This window comes from Podospora pseudocomata, chromosome 7 (assembly GCF_035222375.1).
Source record: "Podospora pseudocomata strain CBS 415.72m chromosome 7, whole genome shotgun sequence".
NCBI lineage: Eukaryota > Fungi > Ascomycota > Sordariomycetes > Sordariales > Podosporaceae > Podospora > Podospora pseudocomata.
The window spans coordinates 555,484-582,455 of NC_085891.1; the positions used below are offsets into that span (position 1 = coordinate 555,484).

Sequence of the window (26,972 nt, forward strand, 5' to 3'; positions counted from 1 at the left end):
GGGGGGATGAGGAGGGGAAGAGAGAGATTTATTGTAAATAGTACCTTGTGTGTCGTACATAATAAACCTTGAAAAGATGGAAACTTGCATACAGTCATCCATCATCACGATGATGGCTTCCATATCCAACCAGGTTGTTGTTGAAACTCACCTCCCTCACTCACCTTTGTCCCACCATCGGAAAAATCAAATCCCAGAATCGGTCTGCACGATCGGATCCCTGTTGTCCCACCTCCTCCAGCTCTCACACCCCAACTGCACGGGCAGCAAATCCCCGTTGTAACCGGGTATCTCCCTCGGCCTGACCACAAGCTGCAGTGCCAGCCCTGTTTTTTTGTCAGCCTCAAACAAAAACAAAAAAAAACAGAAGGGGGGTTAACTGACCAGAACTAGCATGCCAAGCAATATGGCAATGCATCAACCACGCCCCCGGATTATCTGGCTTAAACGCCAGAGCAAGATACCCGCCACTGGGCAACAGCGCTGTATCCCGTCTGGCAGGGTTATTAAATTTAAAGTCCCTGGGAGAGTTGACTGGATCGTAAGGTTTCCAGTCCTGGTTGAGGATTACAAAATCAGAGCCGTGGAGGTGGATGGGGTGCCCGGTGGGGATGGCGGTGAAGTTGGGGTCTGGGTTGAAGAGGAAGGAGCCGTCTACGATTAGGTAGACGAAGCCGTAGGATTGTTCGACTTTGACAAGTGTCAGCTAGGTTGGTTGGGTTGGGTGAGGGAAACGGGTGTTCAAATGTGGTAGGGTAAAAGCAGAACTTACATCTGGTGATGGAAGAAAACGGCGGGTTGGTAAACGGGTCGAGGATGGTCGGCATGCTGAAATTCACCCAGAGTGGTTGGGAAGTCGGGCTGTTGGCTAGGAGCCAGTGTTTGAAGGGCAGTTGGGGGTATAAATCCGGGTTGGCGTTCTTTTCATACCCGGCCGTGAATGACCCGCGGGAGACGTCGTTGGTAGGTTTGGCGGACACCTCCCAGGGGACGATGGGGACGAGGCGGTCTTGGCTGATGTGGGATTCGTCGATGCAAGTGTCGTTTACGCCTTTGTGCTTGACCGAGGTTGAGTCGGGGTAGGGGAGCTTGGGGGCGTCTTCGTAGGCGATGAAGGAGGTTGTCTCTTTGACCTGGGTGAACTCGCCTTTTTGGTTCTTGCGGAAGGCGCTGCAGCCGGCTGCGGGGGTGGTGCGCATCCAGTAGAGGCTAGGCTCTTGGTTGGCTTCTACCACGACGGTGTAGCGCTGACCTGGGAGAAGGTTAGTAGTTGTCTGGTTAAGGAGGAGGTTAGGTATGCACCAATGCCCAGCAAAAGAGAGGTTGTGGTGTAAGGCTTGATGGCGACCAAGTCACTGGCTATCACAGTCATGGTGTGGTTATCGATGGAAAAGACAAAGCTTGATGCAGCGGATCCGTTGATCAGTCTCAGCAGATGTTTTTTGCCTGGTTTAAACATGGTCTTGAAGTAGTTGTTCGTCCATTTCCCATTGGATTGTTTGAAGGCTCCGATGCCGTTAACGACAATGTTGTCGGCCTTGGGAGGGGTCTCGTTGCCGCAGTCGTAGGCCTCACAGTTGAAGGCGGCAAACGAAGTGTTGTAGAGCCAGTCAGCGACCATGATGGGACCATTGTCGATATCCCACTCGGCACTAGTTGGGCCGTGAATAATGAGTGGACCAGCCACGCCGTCGGGATATTGAAGAGAATAGTGTGAGTGATACCAGGTATGTCCGTACTGCCTCGCTCGGAACTCGTACGTGTATTCCTCGCCATACGCGATTGGACATTGAGTGACACCGTTGACGCCGTCCATGTCGTTGCTGTAAAGCTGACGGAGGCCGTGCCAGTGGATGGTAGTCCCATTGTCGCGATACTTGTTTCTGACATGGACGACAATCTTATCACCCCAGCAGGCCTCAATGATGGGGCCTGGATAGGTGCCGTTCAGCGCTACTCCGTTGATCTTGGGTTGACCATCGGGCCTAAGATCAGCTTGGTCGACGGTGAGCCAGTACTATTGAGCACGTTAGCAATTATATCATGGCCAATGCAGAACACAAGATATCAACTTGCCTCTCGTGTTATGCCAAAGGGGGTTGTAACTTCGTCTGTACAATCATGAGCAACTGCAGTGTCAACAAGGGGCTGGATGTGGAAGATATACAATCATCATTGATGTCGTAGTCTTTGAACTTTACACGTCTCTGCCAGCATGTCCTGGAGACATTATTGCATGGCTTGTACCCATTGTATCTGAGAGCGGGATAGACACAGTCTCTAACTGGATCGATCCGTGGACTGTAGGCGCCTGCAAAGTCGGCCGCGCTGTATGTCGCGGGGGGAGTAGGAACGAACAGAGGCTGTTGAGGTGAAAAGAGGGCATCGAAAGGAGAAAACGAGGTGAAAGCAGCATGGCTGAGGAAGTCAAGACATGCTTTGAGGAAACCCATCTTGTAAGAGTCAAGATGAGAGTTGTCCGGGTCGCTCTTCTGTCTACCATAAGGATTCCACCCTCACTTAAGTGCAGGCATGTAGGGCCTGATGTAGCCCAGCCATCCGTCAACCCCTCATTTTTGGCGATAATCGGCCGGAATTTGAAGCGCCTTCCAGCTGCGTCTAGAGCGAATCACAACTGATAAAGCTATGCCATGATGATCCTTCTGGCTTGACTGTGCATGAAGAACGTGGTGTTATCGTTTGCGGTTGACGCGCCTTTGTTCATCTTTAATTCGTTGTCATGGTGTGAAATGGCAGTCCATGCAAGCCGTGTCGAGGATGTTGTGTGCATCTGTCTGAAAGTGGAAGCTATCGACATCGAGGGACAGCTGAGTTGAGGGTAGGGAGGAGCTGAGGCGGGTGGCGGCCAGTCAAAAGCGATGGTGGTTCTGTAAGAGAGGTAGGGTTTGGCCAATGCTGTGAGATACCACATCACCCACTTCTAACTCTTGACAGGAGGAGAAGAAAGTGCTGATAGTCGGCATCGTGCAGGAGGTTACATTTGTCCTACCGACTCCGACTCGAATGACCGGTTTCGGCCCGGTGTTCGGGTATTGCGTTTCCAATGAAGGTTTTATGCCCAGCGAGAAAACATTGTGTGGTGTTGGTTAACTTCTTTGATGTTGCATTACAAAGCAATACACCCACTTGGTCGAAGCACAAAGTCTTTATCCACCACCATCAAGCTTTTCAACCCCGACAGCGCAGAATCTGACAGCTTTGACAATCATTCAATCTCTGTTGACTCGGCCTTATCATCTTCGTTGCAGTTAGTTCCGGATGCAAGACCATGATTACAAATGCGATGCAGCAAGTCGTTACCCTCGACTCGCTTCGTCATACCTGTAACAATACCGGAATGTGTTCATAATTTGCCACGTGACTTCTCGCCACTTTATCCAAACTAAATCAGGCGGAGCGGCTCATCTGCGACTCCAGTCTGCTCACCTTGCTCAGGGATTGCTCAGGGTCTGCTCACCTTGCTCATGTATTGCTCAGGATTTGCTCACCCTCCTCCGAAAGTGCGCTCTCAAGAATTGTCAATTTGTGCCTAGCAGCCTGAACTCCTCCTTACTCAACATCAAACATGTGCTAGCTCATCTTAACTTAATGTCTCTACCAATATGCAGATTGTAAGCTACGTCTTGCTTTTACACTGCTGTAAGGAGAATTAGCTGCTGGAGCGGTGAGGTAGAAACACTGAAGCCGGTTTTGGAGTCGTTCGACTCAGGATATTGAAGGTTATGACAAGGGCCTTTGCCAGAGCCGAAAACAGCTTCTTGATGTAGCTAGTATGCGGGGCCAGTCTACAAAATGAAAATTATGTGTTCGTCTAATATCTATAATTCAAACCGCTGGCTGGAGCCGATTTTGGAGTCGTTCGACACTGCAGGTATTGAAAGTGCCAGAAACAGCTCCTTGATGTAGCTAGTGCGGAGCTAGTCTACAAAATGAAAAAATCTGCTTCATTTAAATAGCAAAGGGGTGGGCATTGCAAACTACGACTGCAGGGCCAGTGTTTGTTCCCATCACTGGTCTCAGGGGGCCGAGAATATATGCAACAATGGCTATATTCTTAGCCCTAGACCTGAGTGCGGATGTAGGAGTCTTGCAAGTAATCAAGACATTTTCCGTCTGCATATCTACCTGCCTGTAGGGGATGTTGGCCGGTGTCCCAAACCCAACCTAGCGAGGGTAATCTCCGTTGCCACCTAAAACCGTATACTGTACGCTTGTGACAACGGCATGAGGAAGGTCGAGAGGAGGCTGTATCTACTCATTGTCTTGTCTATCTAGGCTACGTAACTATAAATGGCCAGCATTTCTCTTCAGATCTCTTTTTTTCCTTGCTCCTCCCACTCTCTACAATTCCCCTCTACGTTTTTATCTTCTGGCATTGTCTAAGAACTCAGAGGAGCGTCTCATATCCTTCTACTCTATCTATCTACACATTTTGAACTTCCCAAATGATCGCTCAAAATGAACGCAAGCAGCAAATCTAACAAAGGTGGCTGAGCTACCAAGAAAGCTAGTGTACGGGTCACTTATCACCAGGCAAGACTGAGCGAAAAGGTAGGAGGAAAAGCCCAATATTTATTAATGTCCTTTTTAAGTTCCCAAAACCCAGCTAAGCTCAGCAGTTATCATATTCCACTGTCTCCACCTTCCAACTCCACACTAGGAGAGCAGAAGTCGACCAAGGGATTCAGAATCGAGGAGGGAGGAAGGCGACAGACCCGAACGATCTGATTAAATCGGCGTTGCAGGATGGGCTCACTGAGGAAAAATCTGAGATTTGTGGGAAGAGAGAGAGGGTAGATATAATAATTGAACGCGGTTGGCCTGGCACAGGTGCATGAATTCTGGCGCATTGTGGGTGCTGTGTTCGTCCAAGATTAGGAGGCGCCATTGAGAGGGGTATGATGGCTTTGTCTCCGGTAAGTAGACTTCTTTTAACCACTTGATGGCGATCTCGGCATTGCTCTAGCCTGTAGGGGTCTTATCGTACTTTCAATCGCGAATATCCTCCTCGTTAATAGGCTTATCGGGATACCATTGGCCCTGGAAGGTCACCCCGGTGAAGACTATCACCGGTGTAAGCCTGCGGCCTTCGGCGGTTACACATTCCAAAACCGTAACCCAATTGGCGTTGTCAGGCCCTGTATTGACCGATTTATTGGTCAAGGAATCCCCAATAACTGTACCTGCGACTGTTTCCGTCTCCTGCATGCCGTGTTCATCAAGGTTAGAGATATTACATGGCCTGATGTTTTTGTCATCCAAGATCTCCTTCAAACGGCGAAAGAAATCCTCTTACTTGGGTCTAGGGGAACCTCTGACTCTCTCTCTTTCCAATAATACCGCTTTTTCCGTTTTCACGCGTTGGTGGCGGTTGAGAAAGCGGCGGTAGACGTTGAGGGCTGTGTATCTAATGAAGCCGAGATGTTTTCGTAATGGCTCCTCTTCTGGCGTTGTTTGGGCTTCGAGGTCGTGTAATGGGTTCTCTTATAATGGGGAAGGCAGGGAAGAGAGGTCTGAGTCTGTTAGTGGTACTGGGTTGGAGAGGTCTATTCTGGTTTCGATGATCTCATCCTTCTTCCAGTCCTTCTTCCCGTAAACAACTGCTGTCCTGTCTTCCATTGTGAGCAATGTGGGTTGTCACTGAACAATCAAAGAATAACGCCTTGGTCAAGAAGGATTGTTGGGTATTCCCTATCAAAGAAAGGCAGCACCATGCTCTATTTGTACCACCGACCTTCATCACCAATCTGAATCCCTTTCATTACCTCCCCACCAGGGCCAACACAGGGCTTTCTGATCCGACCCCCTCCTTCCTATCTGGTATCGATCATCCCTCACCATATGCCGACATGAGTGTGTGTGATGATAATGACAACGGTGTCGTTGATGGCGTTGACGGAACTTGCCGGAATCCCATTGGCATACATTGGAGCCCCAGGAATGCACGTCGGAGTTTCTCTTGCTGACCACCTTGTACTCGGCCAGGCCGGAGATGGTTTCTCCTGAGTCACACGGCAGGCGACCCACATCGTCGGCGACCATTCCGAAGAAATTTTGGCGTTCTGTCACAACAGTTCAGCTGGGTCTGCCATGATTAACGTTGAAACTGCACGGAAAGGGTTGCGCCAATCATTCTGACGGCCCGTGAATTAGAACGGCGATGTCTGTAGTGCTGCGGTGACAACGATGCAATGAGATCTCCCACTCGCCCTCCCAATCGGAGTTGAGCTTTCCCTTCATTCATCATCACATTATTCCGAATCCCTCGATTCAGGCAAAATGTCGTTTTGAATCACCTACCTCTTTTTTCTGTTCACCGAGAGCAACTTGTCCGGTATGTGATGTGGAAGTGTTGTTAATTATGTACAATCTTTGATCGCCCTTGACTCACATCGGATGATGATGATTAGGTGCAGAGCCTCCCTTTTTGTAACTAGGTAGAGTACCTGGTACCTTTGCATCCCAATCACATGTGTATGAGACCACGCAAGCCCCAAATGCAGCCAGTTTTCCAGACCACACCCAATTACATTGACCGTGGGCCTTGCAAAATTCATGTGGAAGCCTCTGCCGTGTCTCAACCGAATCCTCGGTGATTTGTGTGTGAGCACAGACTCTATCATCTCGATTCTGAACTCCCTCCCTCAGTAGATCCCAAATTCAGGGTTATGTCCTGCAAAAACATGCAAACAGAAAATGTAATGGCGATGAAAGGAAACCCAACTGCTTGATGGATCAAGACAGACAGACTTCATGATGTTGCACCGCACGATGCAGTCGACAGTTGGCATCCACGCCACTCTCATTCGTTCGTAGTCCGGATAAACTTCTCTTGCAACCTCAGCTAGCACGACCACCAGCAAACAAGTCGCTGCCAACAGCACGCCCTAACAATAGATACGGCCTGCATCAATTGTCAAGGTTCGGCAATGCAATGCAATGCAATGCAGCTGAGCTGAAGAAATACACCAGCACAAAAAAAGCAAAGGAACACATCTTCCATCAGAAAGGCGGAACTCCGCCCTGGCTGCCATCAATCCAATCGGAACCATCCTCATCGGGTATGGTGTAGCGGTAACATCGTTGACTCTCACTTCTCAGAAGTGTCTGTTTCTCTCAACAGCCCCGGGTTTGACTCCCGGTATCCGAGTCCTAACTTCTTTTTTGGACTATTTTGGTGCCACACACACACATGAGACAGGGCAGAAAGAGAGTCATCATTGCGTTTCAAATCGAGAGACATGATCAGGTCATGTCTTTTTGCTTTTGGCAGACGACTGTTGCCTAGAGAATGTACGTATACGATAGCCTCTGTCTATGCCTCATAGCGACGGGTACTTGGTTTCCTTGATCTGAGGCCGATCCCAAGTCTGTCAGATGGTCATAACATTGCCTTGGTGTTGCCGTCGTGTCTGCTCTGTTATTGGGCAACATTCTTTCGGCACGTTTTAGCAAACAAACGCTCTCATCGTTTCCACTACAGCCTGTCACGAACTGTCACTATCCTGCGCTGACATGTACCACTAAGCTTGGGTTTTGCTGGACCTGTTTGGCAGTATGATGGAGATAAACTTGTAACTGCCGATGGTACTTCTACACTTCTCGACGGACATGTTCACCCTTGGCGGATGACGGCACTCTCGCGTTGCGCCTGTAGGTGACCTGTGAAAGCCATCTTTATTCCAGGTAACCGGCAACGACAACTTCTTCAAGCTTGCAACGGGTCTGACATCTTGGTGTTGATGAGGGATGACTCGTCCTTGGTCGGGCTGAGGTTTGCAACAATATCAGGGTGCCTTGCATCTGAAGGCTTCTTTTCATCACCATGTTAGTCCGGAGGTAGGCACTTTGCAGTTAAAATGCTATTGAAAAGCTGCCGCATTTTCCACTGACAGAATGGAAAGAAGCGCGTGCTTGTTGACCAGACACCATCCGTTGTAGTGAGCTCTGGAAGTGGCTACCGTAGGTAGGAAGGTATTAAACTACTGCAGTGCTTGCTAGGAAGGAGCGACGTGATTGATTACCCTAACTGGGGTGGACACCTTCCAGAGGGGTTTCAGGCTGTCACGAACAATTGTAGTAGCAGTCCGTAAGTGTGATTTCAAAGTATTGCGGGGATCTTGAAACTGATCCGATGAATCAGGTAGGTACGTGTCTACATATATATCCATGATCGGTACCCTCTTTCTCATGTGTGTATGGATATCCACGCCTAAAGGCCAGCCTCCGTCCATAATTTGCTACCGTGGGTACACACTTATGACAAAGCCTCCCTCGACCAGCGATAAGGAGGTTGGATGAACCTGCCGACTCCACCTTGTATAAAAGTGAGACCTCAGCGAACTCTCCGAGACCCGCTGCCACTCGAGTGGCGGCTGCCCTGACTGGAGGACCGGCTCGAAGACCTACTCAGACCGAGCAAGCTGTAGAGGAAGGCGACACGTTCCGAGCTGAGACTTTCCCCGGCATGGACAGCAAAGTTGTACTTCAAGTCGTGATCAAGCTGCGGCGCAACTTCCCTCACAATCTCTGAATGAGAAAGAGATATCCAGACAAGGTCGTTGAAATCCTTATCGCTATCGCGTATACTAAAAGACCTCAGCTTGGCGAGAAACAGGTGCTGCAGCCTGACAATATTGTAGGAGCGTTGACCGCACGTGGTGTTGAGCGTGTAGGTGTTGGTGGCTCCCTGGAGCACTCTAGGTGCGCCTTTCTCGCCTATTACCCAGGTTCAATGTTTGTTAGCATGCCAACTGGGAATGGAATTCGTCCCTAGATTAGGTAATCTGGCGCTCACCATTCAGAATCAAATCGACCTCCACCGCCAGTGTCGGGACATTCTGTCCATAGGAGCGACCTGTGAGCACAAACATGCGAGCAACACCGCTTCCAGCAACCGCGGCAGCGCGAGGAATATAGACCCTAGATCAACTGGGTTAGCCTGTACTACCAGTAAATTTAAACAGATATGTTTGGCAGTAGGTGTGTACCGGTTGTCGGCAGCAAATGCTGCCAGCAGATCCCTGGTTCTGACCTGGACAGCCACATCGACGTCGGTAGTCGTCCGTTCCTGATTTCCAAGAAGGATCATGCTCATACCGTCCATGACGCCATACTCGATCCCACGTGTCCTCAAGACTTGTACAACATGGTCTAATGCGTAGACAAGATGCCGTTGTGTGACGTGCTTGTCGTTTTGTTCCTCGAGATAATCCAGCTGATCTTCAGTATATGTGGCAGGAGCAGGGGAAGTTGAGGGGGAGGTGTGCCTCGGCTAGAGCGGCTTCTAGAGCTTGTGCTCGAGGTCCTACTGTGACTTTGAGATGGTCCACGGTACGAAGACATTCAGAAGACTGATATACCGGATATCAGAAAAGAGAGAAGGACAAGGAGTGGGAAGAAGGGTAGGAGCTAAAGGAGTGAACGGAAGTTGGAAGGTATGTTAGAGCTGAGATTGCAATAAAGGGGTCATGCACTGTCCAGCAGTGTTTGTTGAACGACTTGGAGAGATGTGAATTATGGATGTCCGATTGGTCTCCTTGAGCTTGCCTGGGTTGTCGTCCCTTTATAGTACCAATAGAAAAGATATGAAAAGGTAGTGCCTCTATTTCTCCAGCCGAGCTTTCTTATAATAGAAACAGGGTTCGTTCTGAGCTCCCTGGCACCATCCCGCCTCCTCACGTTGGTGTTGTGGTCGTAGAGTGAGTTGGCGATGTTTTTGGAACGGTTGGCTCCTCGGTCAAACGGCCAGGCCGGTCTGTGGGACTAAGTCTCAGTGGTTTGTCAAAAAGTCGTGTGACATTCAGGATGTCGCGACTAGTTTTCTCTGGAATGGTCTCCTCCCAGTTCTGTGGCAACTTCGATCAAGTGCCATCCAGTCACTTCACCTGATCACCCCTGACCGACCATTTGGGATTGCAGGTCTGGGGCACCCAGACCACGGCCCCGCCACGTCTAGCCGCCTTGCCCAACTTGAGTTCCTTAAATATCTGCTTTGTTCATTGATTTATCACCAACCCGCATTGGCTACAGTGCTGATAGAGGCTCAAAGCACTGTTGGAGTCACATGACCTGTGTGTGCAAGTTCCACAATATCTTACCAACACCAAGACTGAACTGGTACCTAAGCAACAACTTGAATTCCTAACACCAAAACACCACAAATCAAGCCAGACATGAGCAATCCCGATGGTGAAATTCTCCCAGGAGACCCAAGGTTTCAGCCTCGATTAAAATCTCAGTATGTGCTTGACCTGGGAAAACCGGACGACGCGGACTGTGGTCGTGGCGTCCAGGAGACGCTCGATGTCATTGCCGCGCTGGAAAGCTCTGGAATTCCTTGCTGCGTCGTCGACACAAAGGCTCTGGTGTATTATGGCGCTCGCCGAATTCCTATGGTTCGTATTTCCGTCGAGCTAGGCCCAAAACAATGTGGTTTGCTGACTGTGAGTTGTTCAGAACTGGGAAATATGTGTCCCGACAGAGTCATTGGATGGAGCGATCACCTTGCTCACCTCACCCCCTCTGAATGAAAAGTACGAGGTGTGGCACCGCGTCCTGCCGAGGCCTCAAACGCTCATGCACACCTACCCCCGCTTCACGCTCAAGGGTGTCAACTTTTTTTTCATAATCGTGCCGGAATTCGAATGCCTTCTTTCTCCTAGCCCAGACCAGTGCGAGCGCAGTGTGAGCGGGATCCCGTACCCCAAGCTGGAGCTGTTTGCCCAGAGCCTGATCGACCTGCAACAGTACGCTGATCTGGACGACCTCGTTGACGGAATGAATCTAGAGGAAGAGTGGGGCGAAACCAACCTAGAGCTCGACAAACCACCGCCGCTCGAGCACATCCGGGAGAAGAATGACATGATTGCTCGCTCTCTACCAGAAGACATGCGTGACGTCACTCCGCTTGCCTTGCTGAGTGAGAGGACGAGGCCGGCGCGGGATGCATGGCGGCGCAGCGTGAGCACGAAGAATCGGAGGATCAACGATGAGCTGCCGAGACACAGGTACCTGACGAGGTTCCGGAAGGTCGGCTCGAAAGGTCCGCGTGAGAATACGGACCGGGAGGTGTGACTGGTCTATGTGTTCTTGTAGTAGCCTGTTTTGTTTTGTTTTTGGCTGAGTGCCTTGCTCAGTATATGGATGTTGCTCATATCTTCCATCTAATGAAATGAGAAATGTGCTGTAAGCCGTACAATGTATTTAATGAACCCAAGAAATAACAGAAGAACGGCAACAAGATCCAGAGCTCCTTTAAAGGCCCAACAAAAGAAACTACCCCACAACAAAAGCTACCTCAGTACGCATCCACCAGAAAGCTGTCCAGCTTCGGAGTAAAGAATTCAAAGCTCTGCTGATCAAAGACACACTGAAGCTCCTCCTCCTCATCCTGCTGCTGTCCCTTGCCCTTGCCCTTGCCCTTGCCCTTTCCTTTGCCTTTCCCATTGCCGCCGCTAGTATTACTGCCCCAAACAGGCCTCAGAGGAAACCCGCAAATCCCCTCCTTCTCCCCTTCTTCTCACCTTCCTGAACAATCCCCTCCAGCCGCTCAAAGTCCTTTCCCTCCTCCACCCATTCCATCAAGCTCTTTAGCACCTCCGTCGGCTAAGCGGCATTATTAGCCTTGACCACCCCTAGCGGGTCCACAGTCCCAGGATCACAATGCGAGCCCCCAGGTACCAAAAACAGCTTGTTCCACTTTGCTATCTCGGTATACCCCTACTGCACCCCCAAACCAGGGTACATTATCTTCCTGAATTTATCCTAATATGTAGTCGACGAGACCGCGGGAATTAGGGCATCAGCCTCCCCATGCTGCATAATCATCTTGCCCCCGTTGGACTTGAACGGAGTGAGGTCCGGCCAGAGGGTAAAAATGGTAGATATATACTTGCTTATCGCGTCGTTAACCCATTCGCGGATAACATTAGGGCTAACCTTATCCAGCGGCAGCGTAGCTGAGTAGACCTCCTTAATTAATAGGTTCACTACGGCAGGAGAGAGAGGATTGGGATAGGGCTCGAGCTAGTTCGTGGCCGGTGTCACGGCAGGCCGGACCACTGCACCATACCCACTGTGACGGCTGTGGCGGCGTCACCATATATATACCACTGGAGCGAGCCAAGCCTGGAAGCTTGGCTCACTTGTAGCTTTTGATAGCAATCACAGTGGGTATGGTGCAGTGGTCCGGCCTGCCGTGACAACAAGCCAAGGTTTGGCGGCTTCGCATCTGCCATCTGCAAGGACATGAGGAGACAGCAACGCCTGAGCGAGCGCGCGATTGAGACTGAAGCGCAATTCAACGATTTCCTGTGTCACCAACCTGGGAGATCTGCCACTGCCTGGATAACCATGATCCGGTCTGCAATGAGAGACGACCACCGGCTCGTCATGACACACGGCGATCTACATCCAAGAAACATCATGGTCAAGTGGGAAGTCGACGGAAGGGGAAGCGCACCTGACCAAACGGAGAGCAAGATCCGAGTCACGGCGCTCTTGGATTGGGAACTGAGCGGCTGGTATCCGGAGCATTGGGAGTTTGTCAAAGCGCTCTCTACAATCAAGGCGCATGGGAAATTGTCCGACTGGCTTGAATACCTCCCGACAGATGCCATTGGGTCATGGCCAGTTGAATATTTCATTGATACACTTCTCGACCGGTGGCTAGGATGAAACACTGAGAGCAGGTAGGCGGTTGCTGTTAACCACCAACTTTGGGGCGCAGCAAGGTTTTATTGCTCGAGGAATTGGACTGCAAAGGAGATTACCTTGATCAATCAAGCACTTTGTTTATTATGGCTGTTGCAACCTACCTATTTTTGACCTTACTTATCGCGTGATTTGACCGTCTTGCAGGCGCCAGTCGACAAATTTGGACCAACCTCGCCGACGGGGCGCTTGCTTGCAGAGTGGGGCTCACTCCATGAATTACCAGCGCTTGTTTGTCACGAAAGCGGCTTTACGGTTCACTGTCTTTTGCATTGCCCCTCTTTGTTCTCACACGCCTTCTATTCTTGGGATGCCAAAGTAAAGTCCGTTACGTCCCTGGGCCGTCAGCTTTCACAATCTTCTCGCCTTGACAAACTTCCAGTCCTCCTTTTTCTTAATCTGGTCAAACTCAACTTCGCATTCCACACGTGACACGGCCATATCAAGCTCGCCGTCCGTCAAACTATATCATTCAGAAGCCAGCCATGACCGATTTTGGACCCATCCATGTCGTAGAGCCTCGCGCTCCGCACACCCACACCATCATTCTCCTTCACGGCCGTGGTAGTACCGGCGAAGAATTCGCCGAGGAGCTCTTTGAGTCCAAGCTCTCCACCGGCAAGACACTGCAAGAACACCTCGGACACTGGCGCTGGGTCTTCCCGTCGTCGGCTGAGTTGTGGAGCACGGCGTTTGAGGAGGATATGCCGGCGTGGTTTGAGGCGCACTCCCTGACGGACCCCACGGCGAGACAAGACTTGCAGATGGCTGGGATTAGGGACTCGGTGCGCTACCTGACCCGACTGCTCGGTCAAGAGGTTGACAGGCTGGGCGGTGGCTCTGGCAAGGTGGTGCTGGGCGGAATCAGCCAGGGAGGTGCTATCGGGCTGTGGTCTTTGCTCTGTGCGGGTGCCGACGGCGCAGCCGGACGTCTGGGGGGATTTGTCGGGGCGAGCACTTGGCTCCCGTTCGCTGACGAGCTTGAGCGGCACCTTGGCCGGGAGGCTCAGGCGCAGCAAGACACCATCCGGGCTGCTGACACCGGAGAGGTTGACTCTGATGCTTTCGTGGAGGAGATGGCTGGCGCGACACGGGGGACGCTACGGGAGCCGAATGCTTCCCAGCATGGCTTGTTGTCAGTTCCAGTGTTCCTGGGCCATGGGACGGACGATGCTTATGTGGATGTCAGTTTGGGGCGGCGGGCAGCTGTTGTTCTGGGCAAAATTGGCCTAAGGGTTGAATGGCGCGAGTATTCAGGGGCAGAGCAGGAAGGACACTGGCTTAAGGAACCGGAGGAGCTGGACGATATCGTACGGTTTCTGGAGTCCATATCAGCCGTCTAGTGCGCATATATAGCCGAGATACGATTGAGCAGTTGAGCAATATGCTTGCTTATTACAACTTGATGCTGTTTAGTACGTCTAACATGACGTTTTCGACGTTGATGAATAGAGCTGACATATTTCCTTGGCCCGCAAAGAGTTGAAAAACGGTTCACCGAATGTGAAGTCGAGTTGGGAACAGGGATTACAACTAAACCACAATGGGGCCTATTAGGCTTCGGATTTTTTCCCCCCTCTAGTTAAACTAGCATAATCATATACACAAGAAAAGTGTCCTATCACGCGGTATCTTGTTACAACCTGCACCAGAAATGGATACAGACTGCAAGGCAGTACGCCAGAGGTGAATATGACAGGATGATCGAAGGTTGTGACAAGCGTCTCAGACACGGGTTCACTGTCAACAACAGGTTGTTCTAACAAAGAGCTACTGAGAGTAGATTGTAGACAAATGAACTTGAATTGCTTGCATGAGGAACCAGATTCCTCGACACGGGGAGCGCCCGGCGCTCCCCCCTATTTATGTCAAGCTATCTATATATATTTCTGAAGTATCTTTATACATTGCTCAGTGTGCTCAGTGTGCCTTCAAAGCCAGAGAACCTCAATTATATCTATGCATGGTGACAGCATTGGTGGCAAATGGTACCATGTCCAGCTGAACTGGTTACGTCAGTTTCAGCTTCCATGAGCTCCTATTCAGCTTGATTGACCAGAACCCTTTTCTGTCTGACAGGTACCACCCAGTGGTTCCTGTACAGGGGTATTACGCTTGGGGCGTAACACAACTCCCAGATGATGCTCCAGCCCCCTATGCTCAAGACCCGGCAATAACCCCTTCCCCCTCCCTGACGCCCACCCGCACCCCGGCGACCACCATGACGCCGACGAGACCACAGCAGGTCGCCAACTCCACATTTCAAACCAGGTCCAGGGGCACCGAACCTCCTGTCTTTACCGGCCAAGGCCACCCAACGTCCCGCGACCAACAGGACGAATACACTAATTGGCGTTGCCTCCTGAGGGTTAAGATATAACGACGGGGGTTTTAGAGAGTCTATGCGTTTATCTGAGGCCCTAAAGCAAGGAAGGTCACTATACTCCCAGTTTATCTTATCAAGCCTGCAGACCTGGCCGGGGTAACGGACCGCACTAAGGTGGACGCCCTTAAGAGTAAAGTGAACGATGCCCTATAGAATATCGGGAAACTCGTACCTTTGAGGTACTAGGGAGACGGCCTCGGGAAGTTTGCTGCACATAGATTTCAGCCGTGGTGACATCAGTGAGATTTGCACTCCCAAGGGTGGGATGCGGCGATGGCCGCAAGAAGCTCAGTCCCAGTGATGGCTGCATGGATGAAATGAGCGGTGGTTCAGCCGCGAGGTCGTGAACGCCATAGTTTCTCTGCCGTACGAGATCGCCTTGCCGTACGCTCGTAACCGCAATATCGAATCCATCAGCGACGGCTGTCCGTCGAACGCGGCGATGGTCATGAACCACTGGACCATTTCTCAAACCCGGTCGAAATGGCTCCTCGCGTTCTGCTGCGCTTCCTGCTGCGTTTCGCACTCGTCTCGGTGCTGCTTGATCTCGTCGTCCCGCTCCTGTTCGGCCCTGTACAACACCAACATCCGGGCCACCGTCACAATGGCGGACAACCGGGGCGTATAGACCCACGCGCTCCTCCACCCGTGCGCGACGTTGATCCCCAACACGGCCAAACAGCTATATAACGCGTTTCAAAACTCGTTGTCGCCAATGGCATGGTCCAACAACGTGACGAAAATTTCCAACATGCATTGTTCTAACCCTCGCATACCTTGGCCATTTGCCGGGGCTCCGTCCGGGTCTAACCTATCCTCCCCTTTCTCGGCTGTTTCCTCGGCCCCCTCATCATCCCTGATCCCCGAATGTGGCCCCGGGTTCCCCGTCATCATACATGTGTATGCGGCTTCTTGCAAATGCTTCCACGCCTGGGCCTGGTCTGTGGTGAACTGGTATGCCGGCCGTTGGTTCCGGATACTCCCCTCTCCTTGCCCGGCCTCGGGTCTGGGGCAACTCTCCCTCTCGCCGCTTCCTTCGTCTTGCTCCGATTCGCCGTCTGCTCCTACGTCTGCCGTGGACCCTGTAATATCTGCTGTTTCCGCTGTTTCTGCTGCTCCTGCGGCTTTCAAACGGCACGTCCGCCATATCTACGCCACTGCCGAGTTTCCACGATTCGGTGTACCGCTCCATCATCTGGCCCTTCTGCTCTTCGTGGAACGGCGGCATCTTCTCGGCCGGGAAACCGGATGCCGTTGATATCTCAGGATAAAACGCTTTCTTTCTCCAACTCCAACGCCCGTTCGACGATTTGCCGCCGCTCCGGTTTTGACAAATAACGGTGTTGTGTGTTAACGTGTGTCCAAACCGAACCGGGCAATACGGCGTGGTGGCACGACCTGCAAATAACAACCCGCTGCTGGCGTAACAACATGAACGTTTCGTCAAACGCATGCATTTTGTGACGTATGTGTATGTGATGGCTTGGGATTTGCACGGGATGCACTTTTGGGGGGGATGGGACGGGTAAACGGATTGCAATGCTTCTAATGTTTGTGATTCCTCTCTTCCATGGATTTTCCTCGGGCCTTGATATAAATATTATATGGAAATCCCTGTTTGTAGTTCCCACCTTAGCTGGTTGGCGGGAAACGGGATGGGTGTTTGGCGTGAAGCTTGGCTTTGTTTTTTTCACCCTTTTTTCACCCCTTTTCTTTTGTTTTCCCCTTGGTGGTGTGGCCCGTGCGTTAACCCCAACTTTCCGTGTTAACCCCATCTCTGCTTACACCGCGAACACGACGTCGGCGGACGATAGAAAAGACGGATTTGGCATTGCAGTAAGGGAACAAACTATGGGAGCCAGATGGAAGTGCTATGGTGCCAAGACGAGCGAGCACATTGCAGGATGCAATGTGCTAGGAGTGATCGGGCTCGTAGTCGGACGAGCACTTGAATGAAAGGAAAGATATATCTACGAAGGAACTAGATAGCTTGTAGATAGTTCCGGAGTATGCAATCACAGCTTGTATTCACGGTATCCTGAGTGTTTACATCGAGACATCTTGTTGTGCACTGTTTAGCTGCTCCGATCCATTATCTAGAAGTTCGCCTGCAACCGGTATCCCTTTCAAAGGTTCTGGACAGGGGATCGTCACAACAAGGGATCGTCCCATTTTGGCAAACCAGTAAGAACCTCTGAAAGAATCCTCAACTTCAGAGGTCTCCGAAACTACCTGAACAGAGATTGAGGATGAAAAACATCTGAAAGAACCTTCTATCACCGCGCACTGGCCAACACGCTCAGCCATATTAGGTAAGATAAGATAGGATGCAGCATTCGATTACGCCGACACATGAAACAAAAACCCCTTCTAACTACTCCACTTAGCTACGGTGGCCAGAGACTTTAGTGTGTATGGATGCTCGTCGCCAAGCACTCGCTGCTGAGCTTGAGCACAGTTCTTCATCAGTGTTAAAGCGTCTGCGTATCGTCCTTGGCTTTTCCAAGTAAAAGCGAGGTTAGCCATGCTCGTTAGTGTAACTGGGTGATCGGCCCCAAGCTTGGTCTTCCGAGTCTCCATGACCTGCACCTGCAGCTTTTCAGCTTCCTCCCACCGGCCCTGGTTCCAAAATGTCGATGCTAGGTTGGCCATGCTCGTCAGCGTAGAAGGGTGATCGGCCCCAAGCTTGGTCTTGCTCGTCTCTATCACCTGCACGTCCAGCTTCTCGGCCTCCTCCCACCGGCCCTGGTTCCAATATGTTGACGCTAAGTTGGCCATGCTCATTAGCGTATCTGGGTGATCGGCCCCAAGCTTGGTCTTGCTCGTCTCTATCACCTGCACGTCCAACTTCTCGGCCTCCTCCCACCGGCCCTGGTTCCAAAATGTCGACGCTAGGTTGGCCATGCTCGTTAGCGTATCTGGGTGATCGGCCCCAAGCTTAATCTTGCTCGTCTCCATCACCTGCACCTCCAGCTTCTCGGCCTCCTCCCACCGGCCCTGGTTCCTGTATGTCGACGCTAGGTTGGCCATACTTGTCAGCGTATCTGGGTGATCGGCCCCAAGCTTGATCTTCCGAGTCTCCATCACCTGCACCTCCAGCTTCTCGGCCTCCTCCCACCGGCCCTGGTTCCAAAATGTCGACGCTAGGTTGGCCATGCTCATTAGCGTATCTGGGTGATCGGCCCCAAGCTTAATCTTGCTCGTCTCCATCACCTGCACCTCCAGCTTCTCGGCCTCCTCCCACCGGCCCTGGTTCCTGTATGTCGACGCTAGGTTGGCCATACTTGTCAGCGTATCTGGGTGATCGGCCCCAAGCTTGATCTTCCGAGTCTCCATCACCTGCACCTCCAGCTTCTCGGCCTCCTCCCACCGGCCCTGGCTCCTATATGTCGACGCTAAGTTGGCCATGCTCCTCAGCGTATCTGGGTGATCGGCCCCAAGCTTGGTCTTCCGAGTCTCCATCACCTGCACAAACAGCTTCTCGGCCTCCTCCCACCGGCCCTGGTTCCTGTATGTCGACGCTAGGTTGGCCATACTTGTCAGCGTATCTGGGTGATCGGCCCCAAGCTTGGTCTTCCGAGTCTCCATCACCTGCACAAACAGCTTCTCGGCCTCCTCCCACCGGCCCTGGTTCCTGTATGTCGACGCTAGGTTGGCCATACTTGTCAGCGTATCTGGGTGATCGGCCCCAAGCTTGGTCTTCCGAGTCTCCATCACCTGCACCTCCAGCTTCTCGGCCTCCTCCCACCGGCCTTCGTCGTAATATATTCTTCCTATCGTCTCCCCGATGAAACTTGGATATCTCAAAAAATACTCCCGTTCCTGGCCATCATCCCCATGAATATCTGGCAAGTGTCCAACTAGATGTCGACGGAACTCAGGCTGTTCCTCCTCGATGTTCTGATAACACGCTGCTAAAACAAATACCATATACCACTGCCGCCATGGCCTGCTTCGGTGGCTTAGCATTGCCCGCCACCGAACCAGGCCATGCATTGTCACGCCAGCCCACCCCCCGTCGACTCGCTGCAACAAGCTATAACGGAGCAGTAGACGGCAGCCCTGCTGATATCGAAAATCATCCCATTTGTCTCCAGCGAGTGGAAGGAACTGCTGGAGTTCAAAGGGCATCCCTTCGCTCTCCTCTTCCCCCATATTAGCCTTGACTTTTTCCATGCCAAGACTGGCCAGACGAAACATCTCATCCTGGATAATACCGCCCTTAAAATGTGCAAGAAACGTCAGCAATACATCAGGTTGCAGGCCTTTATTTTCCATCGCGATTTTCTCGAGCGTGGTGTCCCATACTGTCCACACCGTCTTCTCCGTCGCCAATAACCCTCTAAAAAAGTCCGTCTGGAGGAGCTCGTCGCGGTGCCTCTCATAGTCCGCGAGGTATCGCTGCAAAGCCTTGTCAGAAGAAGAATAGCTACCGATATAGGCGCCAGCAATATCAATGGCAAGTGCTAAGAATTCCAGCTTTTTCACCACCCTATCACAGTCGTCTTTGATGCCCCCAGGGGCCAGCTCTTCGTCGAGTTGCAGATGTCTGAGGAGAAGCGCCCTCCCTTCCGGTGGCGACATGTCGCCAACACGGACCGATTCGCAGGTCCCGCCGACTAACTTGGTACTTTGCTCGTCTCGGCTGGTAATAATAACCCTTCCTCGGTTTCCCCTCGGCATGACCTTCTGGATCCCCAGCTAACGTCGTCGGCATTATCCACAATCAAAAGCCATTCGTCATCCGCCTCACTTCGGTCGCAAAGCCATCTAAGTACTGCCCGGACCCCTGCATCCGTAATAATCGATCCTTGGTTTCGCCGCCCTCCACTGTGAGTCCCAGCTCCGCAGCACATATCTTAAAGCTAGATCGTACTGTCTCCTCGTCCGTCGCGTCTATCCAGAGAATTGGGTTGTAATCATGTTTGTGCTTCTCGGCGTAGTCCAGCGCTAGCTGCGACTTACCAACACCGCCCAATCCGTAAACAGAGACTGCATATGGAACGCTTGCTTTCTCATGCCTTATATGCAACTTCTGCTCGAGTTCCGCCGACAGCCCGACCCGCTCCGTATAGGTATCTACCCTCCCGAGCGGTACAGCGTAGTGATGCTTCGCTGGCCGAGCGGAGGCTCTCACTCATTCGGTAAGTTTCGAAAGTATTGACTGATAGCTTTCGTTCTTCGACGCAAATTTGTTGAGCCCATAGTGATCGACCGATAGCCCAATGTTTCGAACATTTCGACCCTCATATGTGGCGGATTGCTCATGGACACACTGTGTCTGCTATTAGCGCTCCATCCATGCTAACATCCGACATACTTACAAGTCGCTCTAGCCGAACGAACCATAGCCGAAGAATACATGTCGGCCGCTTCTCAAAGAAGTTAAACACACGCAAATCGTCTGGAGCCACCGCCATAAAATCCTTATGCAAGTCGTGTAGCGAAAATGAATCATACTCCAAATCGGCCAGGATTGACGGGTTCGACCCGAGAGGCTGGAGGCCCTTTGCCGCAAGCCAACCCCATAGGCCGAAACTGGTCCCGCGATGCGGCGTACCCAGGAAGATAATTGTTTGAGCATGCTCCGCGACGTGGCCAAAGTCTCGACTCGCTCGGGCTTGAACAAGTGCCTTCTAGAAGTTAGGCGCGTCGTTATCACAAGTGGTTCCTAGCTTACACGTTTAACCACGAGCCCCCCAAAACTATGTGCTACAAAGATCAAGCTCCGGTTTTGCTCCTAGAGTTGGAGCGCGTTAGCAGTGCCCCAAGAGTCGAGTCCAAAGCTGGGTCTATCTTCACACCCACCGTTTCGGACATCCGGATCCCTCCGATATGCTCAAGCAGTTCATTCCCAAGGTTTGTCAACCGTGTGTGCACCGCATCCCTCTTCCAGTATGAATCGTAGTTGTAAAAGAATAGGCGGACATCTCTGCTGACCGCCGGAAGGAGGTCACTAGGGAGAAAGTCGCTGACCCAGTTCACAAACTGCTCGTTGTCCGTCGCCGCTTCTTCAGGTATATCGGTCGTCGTCGCTTGTCTCGTCGCATGTTTCGTCGCCCGCCATGTCGAGTCGGGGTGGACCCTAGGCCGTGTACAAAGATAATACTGCCTCTGTCAGAAAGCTTCACTCGTAGTAGCGCTAGAGGTGCTTACTCAATCCCGTCCGCCCTCGTCGGTAAACCACTGGCGCACGCTGGAACAAGCTCAAATCTTGATTTCGGAGCTTGGTCGGAGTTGAGTCGGCTGGGGATGCTCTTCGTGGCCTGGTAGTAGAGGACTGCAATCGAGAGCAGGAAGATGACCAGGTATATAGCTAGGCCCATCGCGCGGTGGGGATGACGGGTGTGAGGAGTGTAGTGGTACTAGCACTAGGCTTGTAACAATAGGCAAATATGGTTTAATTCAACTCATAAAAAGGTCCTCGGTGGTCACAGGCCGTGGCACTTCTCTTTTATGCTTCACAGAGTGGTTCTGGGTGAGCGGGGTAGGGCCGATACAAAATGATCAAGATAGGGCGAAATACAGGCCAATGAAAAGCTTCGTTTGGTCAACCAGAGGCGGCTGTGTGGCAAGTCGTTTCGGGTCCAATCTGATGAAGGCCTGCAATATGCACAGCCCCGCGGATCTGTGGTTTGGTGAAATTCCCCTCACAAAGACGCCCTTGGACATGTCCGCCGCTCAGCTTAACCGTTAAAAATACCAAATGTCTAGTTATTCCCATATTCCTTTCCCTCCATCCTCCGCTCCGAACAGAGATCGTCTCAGCCCTTACGATGAAGTGACTGTTCAGAATGCGCAATCCGAGCCAGATAATAAGGCGGGGCCTATAACGCATGTTCCAGGAGAGCCCGCTGTCAGACTACTCCCCGACCAAGTCCGCATTCATATCTCGAGTCACCTGGATACTCCGCTCCTCGATGAGCTTTACGAACATCTCTGGCTTATTGCGAGGAAATGCGGTCGAAACATCGACCCGCTCCATACACAAAAGGTCAAAGGTCGAAGCATTGTCCCTACCGAGGATCCTAGGCTCCATCTCACCTGGCACCGGGACAGGATCTTTATAAAGCCTGTTCCAGTCTTCCTTCTCAACTATCAATTTTGGACAACATATCTACAGACCTCGACGCAGGGCTCATCTTGTGGGATACCCGAAGAGTTGGGCTTCAATAGCTCGATTGCGACTGGATTCTTGCGGTCATATGCTTTGCTGGTGCCGCACCGTCTGGATTTCGAATTAGCGAAAGAGGCCCACCTTATCCCTGGCGACGTGGAGAACTGGCTTCAATGGTCGAAATTCATCAGCCATTTCTATCACCTCTCTGATGAGAACGTTGCGAGGCGATATCACTACGGACAGCTGCGCCTCTCGTGGCTGAACTGGGCCGTCCGCGTGTTCCGCCCACAGCACGCGCGAACATGGTGGTTCTACGAGGTCCCGCATTGGTCTATCACCGCTTTTGTGGCGAGAGCGACCGTACCTCTACTGTTCTTGTTTGCCGGTATATCCCTCGCTCTGTCATCAATGCAAGTTGCACTCTCGGTGCCGACAGACGACCCGTGGTTTCAGGGACTAGGAGAGTCTAAACTACAAAGTATCGGCCGGGCGTTCTGGGTGTTCTCTATTGCTGTAATACTGGGTTGTGCAGCTATAGGGGCCCTCTTACTCGGCATTCCAACTGCTATCCTGGTGTGGCAAGTTTCATGGGGGTTTATGAGAGAGAAGAGACGACGGGCGGGCACTTCTGCGGGGTAAAATTCTTTATGGATGCAGAATGTAATGGTCTTAAGGTAGTGTATTACAACGAGCTTGGCCATCTCTACGAGTACACTGAGCTTGGACAAGAAAATAGAAGGAGAAGATTTGACACTATGAGCATCTAATATTTCACGAAGGACAAGGCTACTAATAGTAGATTATTGTATGATCATTAATTTTAGGGTGTAGAAAGAAAGGAAGAAATGGCCTAACGACCGATAACTGGGAAGGTATATAAATAAGTGATTGCTTTGTCTGGTTAAAACTTTGTAGAACCTCTGTAAATTCGTCGTTCTCTGCTTCCTGTAGCTATGCTTCAAGCGTTCGGGGCGGGCCAGCCTTGTCCAAATTCTCGTGGTAAAACCGCTGTAACAGGTTTGGTGAATATTTGAAGTCTCTTGCTGAGTACTATTCTATGTCCGGTGTAACGGGCTGAGCCCTGGCATAGACCTCGGCAACCCTCGGCCCTAGTGAAGCCATTCCCAGAACGCAGAGACCACTACTCCAGAACCCTTCTATCACCGCGCACTGGCCCACACGCCCAGCCATATCAGAGGCTCATATTGTCAAACCTTCTCTTTCTCTTTTCTTTTCTTCTCTAAGTTCAGTGTACTCGTAGAGTGGCCTAGCTAGTTGCAATACACTGCCTTGAGGCCGTTACATCCGGGTCCTAGCCTTTCCACTGAGCTTGGTACTACAATTTCCCGCGGTGGGTACGGCTGGCGAGGATCTTTGAGGCTTTATGCTCGGATCCACCAGTAGATTCCATTGGCTCTCCTGGCGGGTTTTCTGACGCTTATCCGGGCAATGGGTTGTTCGGGAATTTCTCAGGTGGTCGGCCGTGAACACTGCGGATTGCTTGAGAATACCACTCGGTCGCCGGGCTTGAAGTCAGGTTCGTGTCGGTGACGGTTTGCTTGAGCTGCCTGTCGCTGTTGAGATTTGACGATATTGTCCTTGGCAAAGTTCACGCACCCTCTGATCAGTTGGGTAAACTTCTGAGCGTCTTCTTGGGTCTTGCGTTCACTTCGAGGTAAATCAGTCCATTCCTTGGTTCGCACTTCCCAGTTAAACTACATCCTCGTCGGGAAGCCGAACAATACTTCCTACTCTCTACCAGAAGAGTGTCCAGGGTATTCTGGATATCTGTGAGCCACTTGTCCTTCTCCAGGTATTCTTCCAATATCCACTCCGAAAAACGAGTTGTTGCTCTTTGATCAGGACCCTTCCAGATGTGTGGGGTCCCACTGGTTCGTACCGTAGGACTTTTTTCTGCCTGTGATGATCATTTCGTTGCGGTGTTATACGCCTGGCAGTTGTTTTCTTCTTGAGTTTTTTCGCCTCTCATGTCAAATGCTCCTCAAACTAGTAGTGGCTTACCCTCAGGAAGAAGTCTGCCGAGACGGTCCACAATTGTTAACACCTTAGCACGTATATTAACATGGCTTAATCCAACCGTCCCACAAACTCCGATATTTCTCGTCGGATTTACGGTTTCTGATCCACCACTTGGCGCTATGCATCTGCCCTTGCCAGGCTGCAAGGAAGCCTTGCAAAGCCAAGCTCCCGGTTTCCTTGCAAGGAGTCCAGCCGCCAAAATGACTCTGTGTGCAGTAGAAGCCAGTTTTGGAGGCAGATAACGTCCACCTATAGTTCAAGATCGTGCTCTCAGAGCTGCTTCGAGAGCCTGACCATATAGTGCCTTAAGAATCTGAAACCGTGGGTTCTTGTTTGCATTAAAATTAAAAACCATTTATTGCCTCAATAGAGGCAGCGGCTTTTATCTTACCTATGTCAAAACAGAAAAGCTGTTTCTGGCTTCAGCCAAGGAGACCATCGCTGCCTACACCGGCAAAATGAAAAGGCCGTTTCTGGCTTTTCATATGACCAGTGTGAAAATGTGATCTTCCATACAGTGCTCAATCAAGTTAGGAACAATCCAAGTTTTCGGTGATCCCCGATGCAGGAACGGGAGAAGACTTGCCTGATTTAAACTAACTGAGAAACTGACTTAAATAGAGACATTAGTACCCTGTTATAGCTTTGATACCTAACATTACCTTAAACCGAATATTTAGTAATACAGCTAGGGTTATTTTCTAGTAACTCCACCAAAACCCCCCTGCAGTACTAATAACAATTATCGTGGAATAGGTATATATTCCAGAAACAGCTCTGCCATGGTCTACCTCCAGCCTGGTCTCAGGTCGATTCAATTATTGCTCACCGTGCTCGGGGTTTGCTCACCGTGCTCGGGGTTTGCTCACCGTGCTCAGAACCTTGCTCACCATGCTTAGGGCCTTGCTCACCGTGCTCAGGGCTCTTGTTCCCCCTGCTCAGGAGATCTCCACTTCTGCTCAGGTTAAAGCGGCGACTGCTCAGGTCCCAAAACGGAAATGGAAATCGCCCATGTCCAGATTCCGATATTGCTCTGGCTGTTCCAAAACCATCTACAGACTGCTTGGCGTCAGCAAGCCTTGATGCCAATCCAGCACCAATAAGCCAGTGCCTGGCTCGTGCACTGTGGCCATCACCATTCGGAGCGTCGGAATTAGACTTGGACGAAAGGAGCAAACGATAAAAGATGGATAGAAAGTATTATTCAGCACTTTGATGATGGTGTTTGATTTTGAAGGTATATCTAGCTGTAGACTGCTCACTCAACTTCAATTCCAGTATCCACCACCAGTTTCAGCAACCGCATTCCGACTCTCACCAAGATGAAGTTTTTCACCACAGTTACACTAGCAGCGACTCTCTTCGCCCAGTCCACTGTCTCTCTGACCAAGTGGGATGACTGGGCCCATGGAAGAGTCGCCCTTGAAGACGTCTCAATACACTTTCGCTATGCCAGCAGTGGCCCCCCTTTGCTTCTCATTCATGGCAGCCCTCAGTATAGCTTGACGTGGCAGTGGATTGGTCCCGTCCTTGCCGAATCCTTCACTGCAATCGCCCCGGATAACCACGGAGCTGGAGATTCGTCCATCCCACCAGATGGCAACTACAGTGCCACCGCGAGCGCTGCTGACCTCAAAGGTGTACTCGACTTTCTCAACATCACCGAGACCTACGTGTTCTCCCACGACAAGGGCGCAGGCATGGCAGTTGCCCTCACCATTCAATACCCATCGCTTGTGAAGAGACTGGGTGTCTCCGAATATGTCCTGCCCGGCTTTGGATACGAGGCAGCTTCAGCCCCTGGGCCGTACTGGGACCTGTATGGAAACTGGCAATTGGCTTTCTTCAGCGTCCCAGACGCAGCCGACTTCTTCATTTGAGGTCGTGAAAGAGAGATGCTTTCCTGGTATTTCTATCACGGCAGCTATTCCGGTGGATCGTCCATTTCGGAGGAGACGTTGAGTAGATATGCGACCTCCATCTCCAAGCCGGGGTACCTCCGGGCCATGTTCGGACCGTTCGAGAGCAGGATCGTGGCCGATGACGCAAAGTTCTTTACATCCATCATTGGGAAGAAGAAGCTGACTGTCCCGACACTTGCTCTGGGAGGCGAGGCGCTGATGTCCTTCCTCACACGGCCCGCATTTGAGAATTTTACCGAGACTCTGGAAGTTGATATTGTGCTCAAAGCAGGACACTGGATCGGTGAGTCCTCCTCATGACGTGATGTTCTAGTAGACTGGTTGACTGACACGTAAACAGTTGATGAGAACCCCATCTGGGTCGCCAACCGTGTCGCCAGTTTCCTTGCCAAAGACACATCTCCCTTGCCAGTTGCGAACCTTTCAAGCCTGACAAACCAAGTGACGTTGACTGTGGGTCTTTACGGGACCCTGAGAAACTTTGCTTTGGCTGGGGGAGGTATTCTGTAGTGTCTTGGCTGTCGCTGGCTAATCGTTAGTGGGTGTTTTCTTGGGGTGGTTGATGGTCTAGGCAGCACCAAAACAGGCAAGATTCAGGGGGTGTTAGCAAATGAGGGAGCCTGGTTGGTGCCACCTATTTCGGTATCCTTTGCGCAAGCTGAAAGCTAGATGGTCTAAGGGACGCGCAATCGTCAAATCTGTCTTTTTGTTTACCCTGTATAAACACTCGCGCATAATCTCTTCTTCTTTTTCCCTCACCATCAATGAA

At 51.3% G+C, this 26,972-nt stretch overlaps 8 protein-coding genes and 1 non-coding gene across 9 annotated transcripts; 4 read left to right on the top strand and 5 right to left on the bottom strand.

Moving 5' to 3' along the window:
* Positions 1 to 22: 22 nt before the first annotated feature.
* On the bottom strand, positions 23 to 3,184 carry QC762_703560 (uncharacterized protein). Its single transcript, XM_062893206.1, has 6 exons — positions 2,168 to 3,184; positions 2,077 to 2,111; positions 1,303 to 2,017; positions 773 to 1,252; positions 385 to 690; positions 23 to 326 (listed from the first exon to the last, which is right to left on the bottom strand). Exons 1-6 carry the CDS (start codon positions 2,451 to 2,453, stop codon positions 187 to 189), a joined length of 1,962 nt encoding a protein of 653 aa, XP_062738942.1. The 5' UTR covers positions 2,454 to 3,184; the 3' UTR covers positions 23 to 186.
* Positions 3,185 to 7,078: 3,894 nt separating this feature from the next.
* QC762_0105200 lies at positions 7,079 to 7,171 on the top strand. Its single transcript has one exon. It is a non-coding gene; the product is annotated as a tRNA-Glu (tRNA).
* Positions 7,172 to 10,047: 2,876 nt separating this feature from the next.
* Positions 10,048 to 11,216, top strand: QC762_300980 (uncharacterized protein). Its single transcript, XM_062888408.1, has 2 exons — positions 10,048 to 10,418; positions 10,480 to 11,216. The coding sequence occupies exons 1-2, from the start codon at positions 10,197 to 10,199 to the stop codon at positions 11,095 to 11,097; spliced, it is 840 nt and encodes a 279-aa protein (XP_062738943.1). The 5' UTR covers positions 10,048 to 10,196; the 3' UTR covers positions 11,098 to 11,216.
* Positions 11,217 to 13,220: 2,004 nt separating this feature from the next.
* QC762_001640 (uncharacterized protein) lies at positions 13,221 to 14,078 on the top strand (the record flags this gene model as incomplete). The annotated part of the gene is made up of 1 exon (XM_062883031.1): positions 13,221 to 14,078. One exon carries the CDS (start codon positions 13,221 to 13,223, stop codon positions 14,076 to 14,078), a length of 858 nt encoding a protein of 285 aa, XP_062738944.1.
* Positions 14,079 to 15,971: 1,893 nt separating this feature from the next.
* QC762_0105230 (uncharacterized protein) lies at positions 15,972 to 16,574 on the bottom strand (the record flags this gene model as incomplete). Its single annotated transcript, XM_062884248.1, has 1 exon — positions 15,972 to 16,574. The coding sequence occupies one exon, from the start codon at positions 16,572 to 16,574 to the stop codon at positions 15,972 to 15,974; it is 603 nt and encodes a 200-aa protein (XP_062738945.1).
* A 1,078-nt stretch (positions 16,575 to 17,652) lies between these two features.
* QC762_0105240 (uncharacterized protein) lies at positions 17,653 to 18,781 on the bottom strand (the record flags this gene model as incomplete). Its single annotated transcript, XM_062884249.1, has 2 exons — positions 17,653 to 17,760; positions 18,083 to 18,781. The coding sequence occupies 2 exons, from the start codon at positions 18,779 to 18,781 to the stop codon at positions 17,653 to 17,655; spliced, it is 807 nt and encodes a 268-aa protein (XP_062738946.1).
* A 1,066-nt stretch (positions 18,782 to 19,847) lies between these two features.
* On the bottom strand, positions 19,848 to 20,119 carry QC762_0105250 (uncharacterized protein; the record flags this gene model as incomplete). Its single annotated transcript, XM_062884250.1, is given in 2 exon segments — positions 19,848 to 20,075; positions 20,087 to 20,119. The coding sequence occupies 2 exon segments, from the start codon at positions 20,117 to 20,119 to the stop codon at positions 19,848 to 19,850; spliced, it is 261 nt and encodes an 86-aa protein (XP_062738947.1).
* A 139-nt stretch (positions 20,120 to 20,258) lies between these two features.
* QC762_0105260 (uncharacterized protein) lies at positions 20,259 to 21,447 on the bottom strand (the record flags this gene model as incomplete). Its single annotated transcript, XM_062884251.1, has 5 exons — positions 20,259 to 20,396; positions 20,446 to 20,757; positions 20,802 to 20,861; positions 20,930 to 21,206; positions 21,278 to 21,447. The coding sequence occupies 5 exons, from the start codon at positions 21,445 to 21,447 to the stop codon at positions 20,259 to 20,261; spliced, it is 957 nt and encodes a 318-aa protein (XP_062738948.1).
* A 258-nt stretch (positions 21,448 to 21,705) lies between these two features.
* Positions 21,706 to 22,880, top strand: QC762_0105270 (uncharacterized protein; the record flags this gene model as incomplete). The annotated part of the gene is made up of 1 exon (XM_062884252.1): positions 21,706 to 22,880. Exon 1 carries the CDS (start codon positions 21,828 to 21,830, stop codon positions 22,878 to 22,880), a length of 1,053 nt encoding a protein of 350 aa, XP_062738949.1. The 5' UTR covers positions 21,706 to 21,827.
* Between the last annotated feature and the right edge of the window lie 4,092 nt (positions 22,881 to 26,972).